A 16,715-nucleotide genomic window follows, 5' to 3' on the forward strand; every position below is an offset into this window, starting at 1 on the left:
TTTAAAGTTGGAAATATGTGAAGTCCATTATTGGGAAATTATAAAATTAACACAGTTAACTCACAGGCTAAGATGTATTTATTCCTAGTATATTGGGATAAAGTCAGAAGGTATCAGTGACTGCTATAAATGACACAGAGCAGTGTTCTCCATTTTTATTTTTATCTTTAATGCAATACAGACATTTGGAAAATCAAGAGGCCTAGTTTCAGAGCCAAGCACACATAGAGTCAAGGAAATGTCACCACACGATGGCTGGGAAATTCCACAAACATGTGTTAAAGCTATAGCTGTATTGCCTTTAAGGCATGATAATTTAGTGTTGGCTCACATCGAATGCATCCACCTTCCTAATTTCAATCCATGTCATCTTTTAAAATTAATTTGTTTAAAGAGCCCTTTCTTAAAATATTCACCCAAAGTTTATCCAAATTGTCACAAGGTTCGACTCAAGAGAGTTGGCAATGAAGAACCTAGAAGTCTAAAATCTAAAATCAGCCAGTTCCTTTCCTGCCTCCCCACCACTCCATTCTGGGTTTCTATAGCTGAGGATGGAGTCCCCAGATGTGATACCCATGGGAACCACACAGACCAGGGTTGGTGGGTGGCGGGATGCTGGGGTAGGGGGTGGGGAGGTGGTGGGGGGTTGTCACCAAGCAAATCCATGAAGTTTCTACATCTCCTCAGTTGCTTCTTTCTAGAGCTCCCAGGGGTCATAGTATCTACGTGCATAAATACATTTGCCTTTGTATTATGAAAACTGCCAAATAGAGGCTAAGGAAGAGATTAGACTAATGACCTTGCAGAGGTTCTGAGGCAGGCATCTGCTGTGCAGTTGAGCACCACTTTTTTTTTTTTTTTTTTTTTTTTGGCTTCCTGATTGACTGGCCCACGCAGCCAGGATTGACAGCCACTGCACTCAAGGACTGATCAGATTCAGGTTTGAGTTTGCACCCCATCGTTCAGGTTGGTTGCAGTAAGTCTCCCATTCCTTTAAAACTCAAGTTCACCCCCACCAAAGAAAGATGCAAATCCACCACGAGAAATCAGGCTAGTCCTATGATAGTTGTAACAGTGAAGATGCTACTTTTTGAAACAAAATGTGACTTGAAGACACCCAGGAATAAGCATGTCCTGCTTTCCTTTATTGACCAAACCTAGCGATGCCATAATCCCTACTCATTCACTCTGTAACAACCAATGACTTAGACCTGATGCTCAGAGTCTAGAGCCTCTCCTCTCAGCCATGTCAGTATCCCGGCTGGCGGACACAAAGCTTGAGAGATGCCCTTCAGCCTGCATGTTGCTCTGCAGAGCATGGAGGTACTGGATAGGTGTGGCAGGCAGACTAATACCCCCTGCCCCAAAGATGGCTACGCCCTCATCCTTGGAACCAAGAATATGTAACCTTGCCTGGCAAAAAGAACTTCGCAGATGTGATTAGGCTAAGGGATCCTGAGCTAGGGAGGGAGTACTGGATTATCCAGATGAGTCCAACCTCATCACAAGAGTTCTTACCAGAGGGAGGCAGAGGTGGCAGAGTTACAGGAGGAGATGTGACAAAAGAAGCAGAGGGATGTGTGTGTGTGAGAGAGAGAGAGAGAGAGAGAAAGGGAGAGGGAGAGGGAGAAGGATGTGAAGATACTACACGGCCAGCTTTAAAGATGGTGGAAGGAGCCATGAGCCAAGAAATGCCGGCAACTTCCAAAGGCTGGAAAAAAGCAAGAGTCCCCCTGCCCCCACCCTGAAACTCCAGAAGGAATGCAGCCACTGATTTTAGCCAAGTGAGGCCCCTGCCAGACTTCTGACCTACAGCACTGTAAGACATTACATTTCTGATGTTTTAAGTTTATGGTAATTTGTTGCAGCAGCCATAGGAAATGAATACAGCAGGAGTAGGAGGGAGCATGAGACGAGAAGGTTGGTGAGGTCCAGGGGATGGAGTTCAGATGAGGATAAGCTCCCAGACACTTAAGAAAGTAGGTGTTGACCTCCCATCAGATTTTTCTCGCCCTATTTCCCGGTGCAAAAGGGCTGCCTTAGACCACAGGTACCACCACCGATGAGCTGAGCTGGAGACATTCCAACATGGGAACTCTGAAAGCACTCTTCCCACTACGCAGAATTATAGAAAGTTATGCACAGTCAATATTTCAGGTTGGTGGTTCATAGAGTTTTCAGCGCAATTACTCAGCTCTGCCAATATAGCACGAAGGCAGCCATGAACCACGTGGAAACAAAAGTTCCAATGTAACTTTACTCATGGACACTAAGAGTCTAACCTCATGTAATGTTCATGTCCCCAAATATTATTCTTTTGATTTTTTTTCCAACCATTTAAAATGTAAAAACCAGAGATCCTGCTGTGGCGCAGTGGGTTAAGAGTCCGACTGCAGTGGCTCAGGTCACTGGGGAGATGCAGGTTTGATCCCCAGCCCAGCGCAGTGGGTAAAAGGATCCAGCATTGCCACAGCTGTGGCGTAGATTGCAGTTGAAGCTCGGATTCAATCCCTGGCCTGGGAACTTCCATATGCTGCGGGTACAGCCATAAAAAAAATAAAGTAAAAAATTTTTTTAAATGTAAAAACTAGTCTAAGCATGAGGGTCATACAAAGACAGGTAGCAGGCTCCATTTGGCACACTGGTTGTAGTTTGCCAACCTGTGATATGAAGAGACAGGAGTCATTAAATACCCTAACGTATTTATTTAGCATCTATTACCACGTGGCAGCGAGCCAGTCCCAGCACCCTCTATCGTGAACTATACACATCAGCTGGATACATGAAAGCAAGAACTTTGGCTCACTGACCGTGGTGGTCTCAGTATCCAAGACCGCACCTGGCAATTAATTGTCATTACAGAATAAATAATTCGCAAATGATAAACATGTGGCAATGAGGGGACTAAATGAATCAGGTACATCATGAGTTCAATAAGAAATTGGAAATTAACCAACTCAGGAAATATCATATCGATGAGGGAGAATGATTGGAATAAACTGCAAAGAACAGTCTTTTTTTTTTTTGTCTTTTGTCTTTTTTAGGGCTGCACCCGCGGCATATGGAGGTTCCCAGGCTGGGGGCCAAATTGGAGCCATAGCCACTGGCCTACACCAGAGCCACAGCAACGCGGGATCCGAGCCGCATCTGCGACCTACACCACAGCTCACGGCAACGCCGGATCCTTCACCCACTGAGCAAGGCCAGGGATCGAACCCGCAACCTCATGATTCCTAGTCGGATTCGTTAACCACTGCGCCACGACGGGAACGCCAAAGAACAGTCTTTTGAAACAGAGCCTGTGGAGGAGCCAAAAAATGCTAGTACATGAGGGCAGAAAATAAACGTAAAAATATTGGACCTGAGGAATAGTGACTCCCTGACCCTCACGCGCATTCGTCCGATCTCTTAGGAGCAGGAAGACAAACTGAAGTTTCATGTTGCCCTGGGACCCTCACTACGTGGCCCACGTAATAAACAAGCACCCAGAAGAGGGGCCAAAGCCCACTGGCGCAGTGCAGAATGTGTCGCTGGCTCTTCCTCAATTCGCCAGCGCACCCTCCAGGCCAGCATTTTTCTTTGGTGACTGTTTATCTCATAAATAGATGACTCATTTTAAGGCTTTTTTCTGCATCCAGTTTTCGAGTCGTTGTCATAGGTCTTTTATTTATTTTTTTATTTTTTTAAAGATTGAAAGTGGATGATTGCTAATTTGTTTCAACTTCATAAACGTAAGCCGGGCTGAAACTGACCCAATGGTTCCAACAGTGATAAAAATACTCTTTTATGCCGGGGTCCTGTAGGACAGCATTCATAAAAAGTAACGACGCAAAACAAAAGGACATAGCATGGGGCTTCTTGGGGAGTGATTTTGCTCCTTCAGGGGACATTTGGAAGTGTCTGGAAACAGTTTTGGCTATCATGACTCTAGGATGCGGTTTCCTGCTGGCAACTAGTTAGTAGTGGTCAGGGATCGGCTCAATAGCCTACAACACACAGGTCAGCCCCCGATGCTCACATACAGACCCAGCTAGCTCCGAAAGTCCATAGTGCAGAGGTGGAGATAACCTAGCATAGCACAGGCTCACATTACACAGAATCTCCCTAAAAATGCTGCTGTCAGAAGGTACTAACACTCAGGTTTTACTTATCAAATGCACACACTCTATACGCTTAGGCGTGCTATGCATGATTGTGTATATTACACATGTATTATTCTGCACGTTATTCTGTATGTTATTATGTACTATGCATGCGTTATGTATTCTGTATGTTATATTATGTGTGTCGATAAGGAAACAGAATCAGAGGTTATTGAGAACTAGCAATAAGAAGCACAAACACCACAAACCAGTTTAAAAGAGGCAAACAGAAAAAGTCTCAATAAGAGCTTGATTAACCGGAGAACAATTCACCACAAGCACCGAATAAAGAGAGCTCCGGTCCCTCAGAGCAGGAGCTACGTTTTTCCTCTACGTTGAGCAAAAAGAAGCCAAAGGCAAACTGAAAAGCCCAAACTCTGATATCTGTGTTTTATTCAGAAAAGGCCATTCTTTTGAGCTAAATTGCATCCTTACAAACAGACTTGATTTTCCCATGAAATAAAATTGATTGAAATAATTTTGGTTTTGGTCTATACCACATTGTTTTATTATGTCCTTCAGACAAGTCTCTAATTGCAGCATCTCTCTCTCTCTCTCTCTCTTTTTTTTTTTTTTTTTTTTGGTCTTTTTAGGGCCACACTTGTGGCATATGTTGGTTCCCAGGCTAGGCGTGGAATCAGAGCTGTAGCTTCCAGCTTATGCCACAGCTACAGCAACATGAGATCAGAGCTGTGTCTGTGACCTACATTGCAGCTCACGCCAATGTAGGGTTCTTAACCCACTGAGCAAGGCCAGGGATCAAACCTTCGTCCTCATGGACACTAGTCGGGTTTGTTTACCGCTGAGCCACAATGGGAACTCCAAATGGCAGCATCTCTTTAACCTCATCCAACTGTAAATGTCCCAAGGCCAAGCGAGCTGGCAAGGAGAGAGGCAAGGCAGCTTAAAATATGTCCTGCAGACCTGGGGCAGTGGAATTACCTGGGCAGATGATTCTTGTAACCATGCAGGTTTCTGGGCTCTAAGGCAGATTTAGGGAATCCCGGTTACAAGGAATGGGGCCCGAGTACCTTCATCATAAACCAGACTCCTCAGGTGATTCTTATTTTTGCACAAGGAAGACTGAGACCCACTGGTATGATAAGGAAGACCTAATAGATATGAACTCTTTGGCAAGATTGAGAACATCTCTGAGCCTCAGTTTTCTTATCAGTATGATGGAGCAAAGAACAAGCCTTAACTCTCAGGTCTGTAGTGATCTTATGAGATAATGCAGGTTAATTTCTTGCAGAGTGCTTATTAGCTCTCAGCAAACCCTGGATATGTGGCAGTGGAAGTTATAATTAACCTTAATCATCATTCCTCTAAATTTGTGTCCTACACTCAAGGCATGTAGAGTTTCCCAGACTAGGGGTTGAATCAGAACTGCACTGTCGGCCTACGCCACAGCCATAGAATGACAGATTCTTAACCCACAGAGCGAGGCCAGGGATTGAACCCACATCTTCATGGATGCTAGTCAGATTTGTTTCTGCTGAGCCACGATGAGAACTCCTTTATGTCCTTTTTTTTTTTTTTTGTCTTTTTGCCTTCTCTAGGGCTGCTCCCTTGGCATGTGGAGGTTCCCAGGTAGGGGCCGAATTGGAGCTTCAGCCGCCGGCCTATGCCACAGCCACAGCAACGCGGGATCCAAGCCTCGGCTGCTACCTACACCACAGCCCACGGCAACACCGGATCCTTCACCCACTGAGAGAGGCCAGGGATCGAACCCGCAACCTCATGGTTCCTAGTCAGATTCGTTAACCACTGAGCCACAACGGGAACTCCTTTATGTCCCTTTTTAAAACCTGGCAGTTTTACTGACACCAAAAACTCTTTTAAGAAATGTGAATTGAGGGAGTTCCCATTGTGGCTCAGTGGTGGCAAACTCAACTAGTATCCATGAGAATGTGGGTTCGATCCCTGGCCTTGCTCAGTGGGTTAAGGATCTGGCGTTGCCATGAGCTGTGATGTAGGTTGCAGACGCAGCTGTGTGTAAGGATCTGGTGTCACTGTAGCTATGGCTGTGGCCAGCAGCTGCAGCTCTGATTCTACCCCTAGCCTGGGAACTTCCATGGGCTGCAAGTGTGGCCCTAAAAAGACAAAAAAAAAAAAGAAAAAAAAAGAAATGTGTGCTGAATTCATGAATAAATTGTTCCACTATGTATAAGACACCTTTTCTAGGTGTTGACAAGCCAGCCGGCTGTATTGTGGTTCCATATAGGTGAGAAGCAGAAGAAAAGACCAGATCACTAAGTTAAGGCCTGAAAATTGGCATGTCATTTAGATAAACCATGCCAGGGGCTGAATTTCTTTTAACTTTTCTACTGTGGCCAGCTGTCATTTATTAATAATTAAGAACTGCTGAAGCATGCCATAAGTTTAAATACCAGGCTCACAACCAACATTTCTGAAAGGGGCTGCCTAGCTCTTCCTAACTCCAAAACAAACACATCTCCAAAGACAAGGAACTCCCTTCCTCAGGAGCTTCCGGGCAAAGCCAAGGACATTTGCCTAGCTGTCACTCATACCCCTGCCGGGACACTTAAAAGAGGTAGTTCCTTTATGAGCTCAACACGACAATTGCTAACAGGTCTCTTGATTCTTCAGGCACTCCTCAACAGATCTTTAGGAAGATTTCACACTTTTATGTCTATATCATTTCGATGTTTTTTATTTCTCTATCCTGGTCCTTTTATTTAAAGCTGGAATCTTGGGAAATTCTGAAAGGTTCGTAGATAGAGCCGTCCGTTTTTGACCTTTTGCCTTAGAATAGTAGCTATTTATTGCTGCAGGAGAGGTGTCAAAATATGTTAGAGTAACATGATGGAAAAATGCGCCTCGCCCATTCAACAAATATCTAATGAGGACCTTCTATAGGCCAGGCCCTGTTGTAGGTACTGGGGGGTTCAATGGCAAACAAAACAAATAGCCCTGCCCTCAGGGAGCGTCCAGGCCTGTGGAAGAAACTAATACGAAACAAACATAATAAATGTGTAAATGACACAGCCAGTTACAAGGTCATAAGCCCTAGAGAAAAGGAGAAGGTAGAGGCGGGGGAGGGCAATCAGGAACCTTGGGAGGGTTTCCAGGGAAATGTTACTGAGGCTGTGACGTTGGAACTCACTTCCGTGGAGGTGAGGTCATGAGCCAGGCCGGTTTCAGGCGATGAGCATCCCAGGCAGGGATGCGCTGACCCAAGGGCAGCTTGGGGCAGCGGCTCAAACCAAAGGCTGGCAAGCTAGGCTGCCTGAGCTTGAATCCCAACTCTGCTACTTTCCAGCATGGAAATGGAGAGGATGACAAGCCAGGGCTGGGCAAACTACTGTCTGGGAGCCAGATCCCACCTACTCATTGTTTTTGTAAATAAAGTTTGACGGGCACACAGCCGCACCCGTTCCTTTAGGGACCAGCTGTGACTGCCTTTACACTGCAGTGGCAGAGGGGAGTAGCTGTACCAGAGTCCATCTGGCCTACAAAGCTGAACGTATTTACTATCTAGCTCTTTACAGAAAAGTCTGCGGACCCCTGGACGAGACTCCTCTCTGATTAGGATTTGTCTTCGGGATCAACATTTTCCTCCTCTCCTAAGCTTTTGTTTCTCTGGGCAACATCCCAAAGAACTTGTCAAGAGATCACACAACACACTAGACTTGGGGGTATTGGAAAGTATGTAAAATCCAGGGTGAAATGAAAGTGGTTGTCTGCAAACGGCCTAAAAATTGTCAAACCCAAGGCTGTGCTAATAGCGTTCAAAAAATACAAAACCCAAAACCCAAATACCACTCACATCTTGCTTCCAGGGGCAAGAACCTTCCCATTGGTTGGCCTAGAGGAGATACCAGCCACACACTGGAAGTCCCCAAAGGCAAAAATGTCAGAACAAAAGGCCAATTTCATTTCGGTTTAGCCCTAGTTGAATGGTGGACTTGTCTACCAGCCACGCGTTTAATTCCGAGTTTTAAGCGTCCCTTGAATCTTGGATGGCGAAGAGGTAAAAGATTCTCCCCGGATCTTGGGGGTGTGGAAAATGGAAACACTTGGGAGAATTTGAAACTTCTCAATGACAGGGCCAGCAGCTGAAGTTTTGTTTGTCTTTCTATAATTAAATTTAGTTCACTGAAATTAGAAGACAGACTTCCAGAGAGTGACTGGACCTTGGAGATACGGCTAACACTGTCCACTCTGCTCGCTACTATTCTAAGTCCTTTATATTAACTCATGTGATTCTTGCAGCTCTAAGGACTATACCACCATTATTATCCCCACATGTCAGATGAGGAAGTCTTAAGTAACTAGCCAAGATCATGCACCTCATGGGAGTTCCCCTGGTGGTGCAGCGGTTAAGGACCTGGCATTGTCACTGCAGCGGCTAGGTTCGCTGCTATGGCCGGGATTCGATCTCTGGCTTGGGAACCTCCAGTTGCCATGGGCATGGCAAAAAAAAAAAAAAAAAAAAAAAAAAAAACAACAACAACAAAAAAAACTGCACCTAGTAAGTGGTACGCTTGAAATTTGAAGCCGGGCTGCAGGTTCCAGAAGCTAGACCCAAACTACTGTAATGTATTCCACCAAGGAGCAGAGCAACGTACAAAACAGGTGACTCCTGCAGCAGCAGAATGGAAGCTGGGTCTCAAGGGTCACTGAGTGTTTGCGTTATGAGACACACCCTTATGATAGGATAAAGCAGAGAGTATTTAAAAATCCAGATGCTTAAGGTTGTCCTCTTTTATAAAGCACAGCACACTAGATCTATGATTAGCCTTATCTGAGCTGTTCTCCAAAGCCCGTATTTATCACAGCCACGGCAACGAGAATGTGGCCCAAGTTCAAGAAGTCTCAGAGGAAGATAGGCTACTTTACCCTTTCAGATCGGAAAACAGCCTGTGCTGAATCTTTTGAGCTATCAGCCCAGTTCCATTTCATCACGGCACGTTTCTTCCTGGTCTAGATTGCTCATTTCAACCTGCTCCAATATTATCCATCAATCTAGAAATAACGTTCTCCTAAGTCTCTGTTGGCACAGACAGGACGGAACCGTCACATATCTCAGATGCTCATCAATCTATTTTTCTTCCCAAAGCAAAAGACAAATGTGAAAGAATCACAGCATTTTATCACAATAATCTGGAAAAGAAGCAGAAGTATAGATATTTATATTGCTTACCCATGAATTACATTCAGCTGTGTCTGCTGGCCCCTCTAATTTCACTGAACTAAGCTTGGAGTGGGACCTTGAGTCTGTTTTTAAAAAAATTATTTTTTTGGTGAAGAACGCATCCTGAAACGGCAGATTGCAGCCAGTGTCTGCGAAATGGCCCAGCTGGCATAGCTGTGACTCCCACGATACCTTTTGCCGCCAGAGACCTCCGCTACCATGCGTCTTGGGACCAAAATAATGCAGTCTTCTCATCGGATCATTGAGAAGTTCCTGTCCCTTCAGAACGGAGGCAGGCTGTGTCGCTGAGTGAGTGTGTGAGTGAGAGTGCATGCGTGTGTGTGTGTGTGTGTGTGTGTGTGTGTGTGTGAAAGAGTGCTCAAGGGCAGGAACAAAAAGAATGCAGAGAAATTGCAACTGGATTTCCTGCTTTTTATTTTAATAAGACTATGTTGAAGAGCTATCCTGGAGTTAGAAAAGGATGCCTCTAAAAAAAAAAAAATCCCCTTTTCCACAGGGATCTACAAATGGTAATTGAATTGTAACTGTGCAAACTGTCCTTATTAGGAATCAACCCAAGAATGTCAGAAGCCTCGGGTAAAACCCCTGAGAGCATCAAGAGCATAGGGGGTGGCCTTTGTTTCGGAAAAAGTCTCCATTCTTAAATTCTATTTTAAAAGCGCCAACCGCTTGTTTTCTAACACTAGTAAAAGCCATCACAAAGAACCAAAAAGGTTTCGTTCTCTTTTATACCAAAGCATAGCACATGCACTGAATTTTCTGCTCTTTGTGGAACAATAGTCCTTGAGAAGTTGTTTCCTGCCCAAAGCGTGTGGAGGTCAGAGCGGCTGTAACCACGTGGCCACGTGTAAGAGGGAGCAGGTTGGGGGTGGGGGTGGGGGCTGGGAGACACTCATGAAAAGCGGGGACAAAAGGAAAGATTAAACACATATCCTGATCACTAACTACCTTGACCTCCATGTATATACCACATGGTGCTGACCCCAAAATAACTCAAAAAGACATCCTTGTTTGCCAGTCGATATGAAAGTTATAGTTCTCTGGTGGTCGCGAGTGAATGCCAGCCAAAGAATCACTGTGATCAGAACTGACAAACTGAGAAGTTATTTCATGGAACAGCTTTCTGACTCAAAATTTAGGGACACGGTATGTTTTTTTTACGGATTCCGTGAGGTTAATCATCACATGGTGTAAGCCACACAGCTTCTGTTGCTGCTGGTATTTACTTAGTAAGAGGAAATAATTTAAAAACAATAAAATACGTCGGATGGTTTTCTTTACTAGAACAACTACACTTAATGAGAAAATTCAGAGTGAAAATTTACCTGTTGCTGCATATACCTCCACCTCCGCGACCCCCAAAACTCAGATGTTGAAAACGGGCATGATTCCAGCAGATTACGAATATGGTTCATGTTATCTGGATACTCATTAGTGGAACATAAGTTATTTAATAGACTATTTCCCATGAAATGGATAAATACGCAATTCATTTGTCGTTGGCAGGGAAATGACCTTTTCATTTCTGAAGAGATGAAAGCAACATGCAGGTGTCACTGACTCCTCATTAAGTGTCGGACATTGTTCTAAGATTTTCTGGGCATTAACTCATCTTACCAATAAAAGAATGATAAAAAGTGGGTTACATTATTATCCTCATTTTACAGATGAAAACAGATAGAGGCTCGAGAGGTTAAGGACTGCGCCCCCAAATGCGCAGCTCCTAAGTGAGGCAGCTGTGATCCCAACCACTGAGAGGCTTTACTAGGAAATGAACCAGAGGACAAAGCCATAGCCCACAACCAGCAGTAGTCAGAGCCCTGTCATGAGTGTCCAATAAGAAGTCGACACAATTTAATAGGAATAATTACCCAAGACGGGAGTGGCCTGTTCATTTGATGGAGACATACACTGTCAGGTCAATGAATGTTTCATGAGAAAGTGGCCACTTTTTTAAGTGAATAATCTCAAATAATCTTAAGAGACAATGCCTTGTGAAATTCATAGTCTGTTTTAAGAGTGGAACCAAGTTAGGCCTCCAGAGGAAATGCAGAAATAATGGAGAGGTTGCCTATCTTTTGCATTCTTTGGAAAAAATGCATTTGAGCCAGAAAAACAAAAGATGATGATAAGGAATCTTTAAGATTCAAATACTCTTTAAGTAGAACCAAGAAGGGGCCTGAAAGTGACCCAAAAAGCCTTTGAAATAAATCTCGGGATGCAATTAAAAGGTCTAATTCACGGAAGAGTTTAGCTAACCAGGAATAAAATGCCAGGAACACGGTGGTCTTTTATCCATTTAACTCCTGATTAGCCAAGGATACCAAGAAACTGTTTACAGCCTCAGAATCTATGCCATTAAGCATTCACTCTACCTTCGTCTTGCCTCTTATTCTGGATTATTTCTGTATATATCATTGGAGATACTTTGCACATTCAGGACAAAAATATTATAGAACCACTCTGACAAACTTTTGGGGTGGCCACATTTCTTTTCTTTTCTTTCTTTTTTTTTTTTTTTTTTTTTGTCTTTTTGCCTTTTCTAGGGCCGCTCTCATGGCATATGGAGGTTCCCAGGCTAGGGGTCAAATCGGAGCTGTAGCCCCTGGCCCATGCCAGAGCCACAGCAACGCGGGATCCGAGCCGTGTCTGCAACCTACACCACAGCTCACAGCAACGCTGGATCCTTCACCCACTGAGCAAGGCCAGGGATCGAACCCTCAACCTCATGGTTCCTAGTCGGATTCGTTAACCACTGCGCCACGACGGGAACTCTGAGGGGTGGCCACATTTCTGATGATACCACTCTTTTGCTTAAAACCCTTTGATGTCTCCTCTTTAGCCCTTGGACAAAGTACAGATTCCTTGGCATAGCATCCACTGCCATGTGTGTTGATTTAAACAGAAGGCAATCAAATAGTCACTGCATAACAGCAAATAATAATAACAGGAAACACCGCACATGTATTAGGTGATATGCACTGTACATGTGTCATGCATTCACCCCCTTCCACAATTCCCTTCTACAGAGGTGGTGATGGAGGCATAGACACAGAAGAAAAGACTGACGACACACGGATTCTCTTTTTCATGGGCTCTCAGGTAGACTACATTTCCCAGTTTCCTTTGTAGGTAGTACAGGTCATATGACTAAGCTCTAACCAATGGACTATGGGAGAAAGTGATAGGCTTTATTTCTAGCCCTGGCCCATAAATACCTGGAGACAACACCTCTCAAAGCCACATGTGGTCGTTCCAGGCATTGACCACACCTCTTAATATTCATGCCCTAGTGACTCTGCTCTTCAACCTTGACTAGCTCTGTGATCTGCTTTAACCAATCAAATGCAGCAGAAATGATGCTGAGATAACTCTAGACCTAAGATGTAAGAAGGCCTGGCTATTTCTGCTTTTCCTTCTTGGGACCTTTGAACCATGGTGTTATAACTGTGGCTACTCTCCTGGAGAGACCATGTGGAGAGAGTGAGGAGAGTGAGGAGAGCTTAGCTGTCCCAATATTTCAGCTAAATCCAGCTCCCAGACAGCCTTCCTGTCGAGGGAAGCCTTATGAGTGACCAGTGTCAAGGCCAGCAGAAGTGTCCAGCTGAGCCCAGTTCATACTGCAGCACCATGAGGGACCATGGTGGTGGTTTTAAGCCGCTAAGGTTGGGGTGGTTTGTTATGCAGCCGTGACTATAACCAAATCAACACCTTCTTGTGTTGAAGATAATGGAGCCACAGGAAGAAAACAGCCTGGGTCCTTGAGTCCTTATTTGGCAAACAGCTGTCCCACCCATCGTAGCTACTAGGACAATATGAACATGGGTAGTGCGATCTGGGGATATATGAGAGAGCAGCCAACCTCACCTTCCCTAACTTCTTTGGTATACACAGATCACAAATTGAAACAGTTTGGATCTGGAGTCTTACCCCTGGAACCGCTCCTGTACCTCTCCCCACTGAACCACCTGCAGGTCACTCCCTCACACTCTACGTTTTCACAAGGAGAGAGTGTGGCTGATCGACTGGATGATAAACTAAAAACTATTCCTTCTAAGTCATTTTGCAGACCGTGTAGAAACTGCTTGATGCACAAGAGGATAAATGTGTATTTAATGACATCCGTCAGGTTTTAAATAATGTATGGTCAACATTTAGATACAGGTGATGCTTTTATCTTTCCGAAATATGACTTAATCTAATAAAAGGGCACAGTGAAATTTTATCTAGATCACACTGATTACGGATAAACCATTTTTTGGTCCAATGACCCTCTTGACCAACGCCACAGAATTGGCATTTGAAGAGTTAATATTTTTTTTTCTGCTTGCACATAAAAAATGTGGAAACAATGTGAGGGGCTTCTTTTATTGTTATTAAAGTTAGTTGACTTACAATGTTTGGACAAGTTCTATTGTACAACAGTGACCCAATCGCACACATTTCCCTGTGCTGTACAGCAGGATTCCATTGCCCATCCATTCCAAAGGTAACAGTTGGCATCCCCCAAACCCCTCAAATGCCCATCCATCCATCCCACTCCCTCCTCTCCCCACCTGGAACCCCAAGTCTGCTCTTCTTGGCCATGATCTGTTTCTGTTTTTTGTTTATTTGTTTGTTTGTTCTATCTTTTAGATTCCACAAATACGTGATATCATATGTTATTTGTCTTTTTCTTTGTGGCTTGCTTCACTTAGGGTGAGAATCTCTAGATCCATCCATGTTGCCACAAATGGTGTTAGTTTGTCTTTTTTATGACTGAATAATGTTCCATTGTATGTATGTACCACATTTTCGTCGTGAAGGATGTTTTAATCCTTCTGATACCTTAAAGAATACAGTAAAAATGTGGTGTCTTTTAGATTAACTATCAGATTCCACCTTTGCGTTGTTCAGAACTTGCAGAAGTGAGGGGACAAGTAAAAGCACAAAAGGATGACTATGCATTCTCTTGTTGCTGTCATTTGCCTCCCTAACCATAGCTATCTGTCTTCTCTCCACTGCCATCACTTGACTTTGGTCTAATTCCTAGTATCCTACTGCTGCTACTGTAACCCACTTGCAGAGAGTAACGCTTAGGTCCTTCAGATCTAAATATCTGTCATCAAAGCAGAGCATGAGGTAACTGGAAAGTTAATAAGGCCATGAATCTGAAACAGTAAAAACCACAACAAAGACCCTCTAACATGTAAGTAGTGCTTACGGAATCCATGCTATACTCTAGGAGGTAGGTACTAGGATTGTTCTCATGTTGCCGGCAAGAAAATAACTGGCCTGAAGTCACACAACTAGGGAGTAAGGGGTTCAAACCCAGGCAGTCTGGTTCCCAATGCAATGGGTTTAGACCTTAGGCCATATCACAACATGCCAGGCACCTTTTCCTCAATGAGGCCTTTGGAAGACACGTGTGCCAAGTAAGTACGACATGGAGCCCCCAGCAAGGACTGGAAAGTCCTCTCTGCAACGGGGAGAAATCTAGTAAATGCACAGAGGGCAGCTGAGTGCCCAAAGCCTTTATGGCACAGAGGCACAGAAATATGCACAAAAAGACACAGGGCAGCGGGAGGAAAACAGAACAGAAAGCTAATGGGGCAATTACCTCCAGGAGTAAGGATGGAGGGACTGGTTTATTTTATTTTATTTTATTCTTTTCTTATTTTGGCCCCACCTGCCGAATGCAGAAATTCCTGGACCAGGGATTGGACCTGAGCAACAGCAGTGACAATGCCAGATTCTTCACCCACTGAGCCCCCAGGGAACTCCTGGTGTGTGTTTTAAAGAAAGAGAAACAGGTATATGAGAAAACTTCCCAAGTGTCCTAGCCTTTACAAGCAGGCATGCACGCACCATCAGTTTGGGGGTAGAGGTAGGACACAGTGAAAGGGGTGTTTTAGGAAAGCTGAACGAGGCAGAGTGGTTCAGAATGAACAGGAAGGGGCTAGCAAGAGGAAGCAAACATTGAGGTCTACGACAGACGTGAGTGGTAAGGGGAGGGGCCACGTGGGGCCTCAGCCGATAAAACAGGACTTCAGGAAGAAATTAAACAAGCATCCCTTAGGGATGCTTTCTTTAACAAAGCCCCTCAGTCCGACTAATACATGTGCACATCCAGAGAGTCGGCTCGCCAATATTTTTTTTTTTTTGTCTTTTTGCTATTTCTTGGGCCGCTCCCACGGCATATGGAGGTTCCCAGGCTAGGGGTCGAATTGGAGCTGTAGCCACTGGCCTACGCCAGAGCCACAGCACCGTGGGATCCGAACCGCGTCTGCAACCTACACCACAGCTCACGGCAACGCCGGATCCTTAACCCACGGAGCAAGGCCAGGGAACGAACCGGCAACCTCATGGTTCCTAGTCGGATTCGTTAACCACTGCGCCAAGACGGCAACTCCCGGCTCGCCAATATTATACTTGGAGAAATACTTTCAGGGGCACAGGGAGATATTCGCATCTCATTTTATGTGTTGTGGAGGGTGGACCCGGAAAAGACGGTCCTCATAGAGACCAGTGGGTATGACGTCGCTGGCTTCAACAGGATGCAGGAGATGGCATTTCTTTCCTAGGCTGCTCTTTCTACCTATGTTGCGAGGAAAGCTGAGCTTTAAGGGTCGATGCTACAGATTTCGCCCACGAAGGACACTCAGATGAGAGGACATTCATTATGGATGAGGTGTCATGTGAACTCTCTGAAGAGCAGGTAATTTATTCAGATATGAGCAGATTCACTGCTCTTTAATCACGAAAGGGATTTCGGAGCAAGATGATATAAAAAATACAGGGATGCAGAAGAAATGTGACCCCCATACTGGAGAACTCAAGCCCAAATTAGATATTTACAAATCAGCAGGACGTAAAAGCAACCCTTAAGGGTAGATGCATAATATTTAGATGATGGAAAAATCTATACTGAAAACTCTCTGGCAAAACAAAATAGGCAACAATAACAAAAAAAAACCCAGAGTGAATTCCTTTCTACCTTCAATGCTGCTTGGGCCAACACTTTGTGTTATCTCTTGCACTTAACAATTTCCAAAAGTCTCCTTTCAATGAGGTTCCTTTCTCAAAGGAAAGGAAAACAACTTCCTAAAAATTACATCAGGCTTTATCCGCTTATTACCTTAATGAATTAATTTTGAGTATCACCAAATATATGAACATCAATCACTTCTAATTTATTGCTCAAGATGTGAGGTGGTAACAACAAACCTTTCCGTTTAAGATAATTTATCTTTGGAGTTCCCGTCGTGGTGCAGAGGTTCACCGAATCCGACTAGAAACCATGAGGTTTCGGGTTCGATCCCTGGCCTTGCTCAGTGGGTTAAGGATCTGGCGTTGCCGTGAGCTGAGGTGTAGGTCACAGACACGGCTCGGATCCTGCGTTGCTGAGGCTGTGG

At 44.5% G+C, this 16,715-nt stretch overlaps 1 protein-coding gene across 13 annotated transcripts in view; it reads right to left on the reverse strand.

Annotated features, from left to right (window-relative positions):
• The window catches only part of ARHGAP6 (Rho GTPase activating protein 6), a 530,728-nt gene that overhangs the window by 98,745 nt on the left and 415,268 nt on the right, over positions 1 to 16,715 (reverse strand). For 2 of the 13 annotated variants that reach the window (XR_014835152.1, XM_021080045.2), the window contains exon 1: positions 9,310 to 9,604. The exons of 10 other annotated variants lie outside the window; for them this stretch is intronic. Coding sequence is in view for 2 of the 3 variants with exons in the window: in XM_021080045.2 (XP_020935704.2) it covers positions 9,310 to 9,555 (246 nt within the window). In the remaining variant the exon portion in view is untranslated. Of the gene's footprint in view, positions 1 to 9,309; positions 9,605 to 16,715 lie in introns of those variants that run through there. One more of the 13 variants, XM_085007328.1, reaches the window with a different exon arrangement.

Source organism: Sus scrofa, chromosome X (assembly GCF_054392235.1).
Source record: "Sus scrofa isolate SSC_HxYL_T2T_F1_AM1 chromosome X, Sscrofa_HxYL_maternal_Yorkshire_Landrace_v2.0, whole genome shotgun sequence".
NCBI lineage: Eukaryota > Metazoa > Chordata > Mammalia > Artiodactyla > Suidae > Sus > Sus scrofa.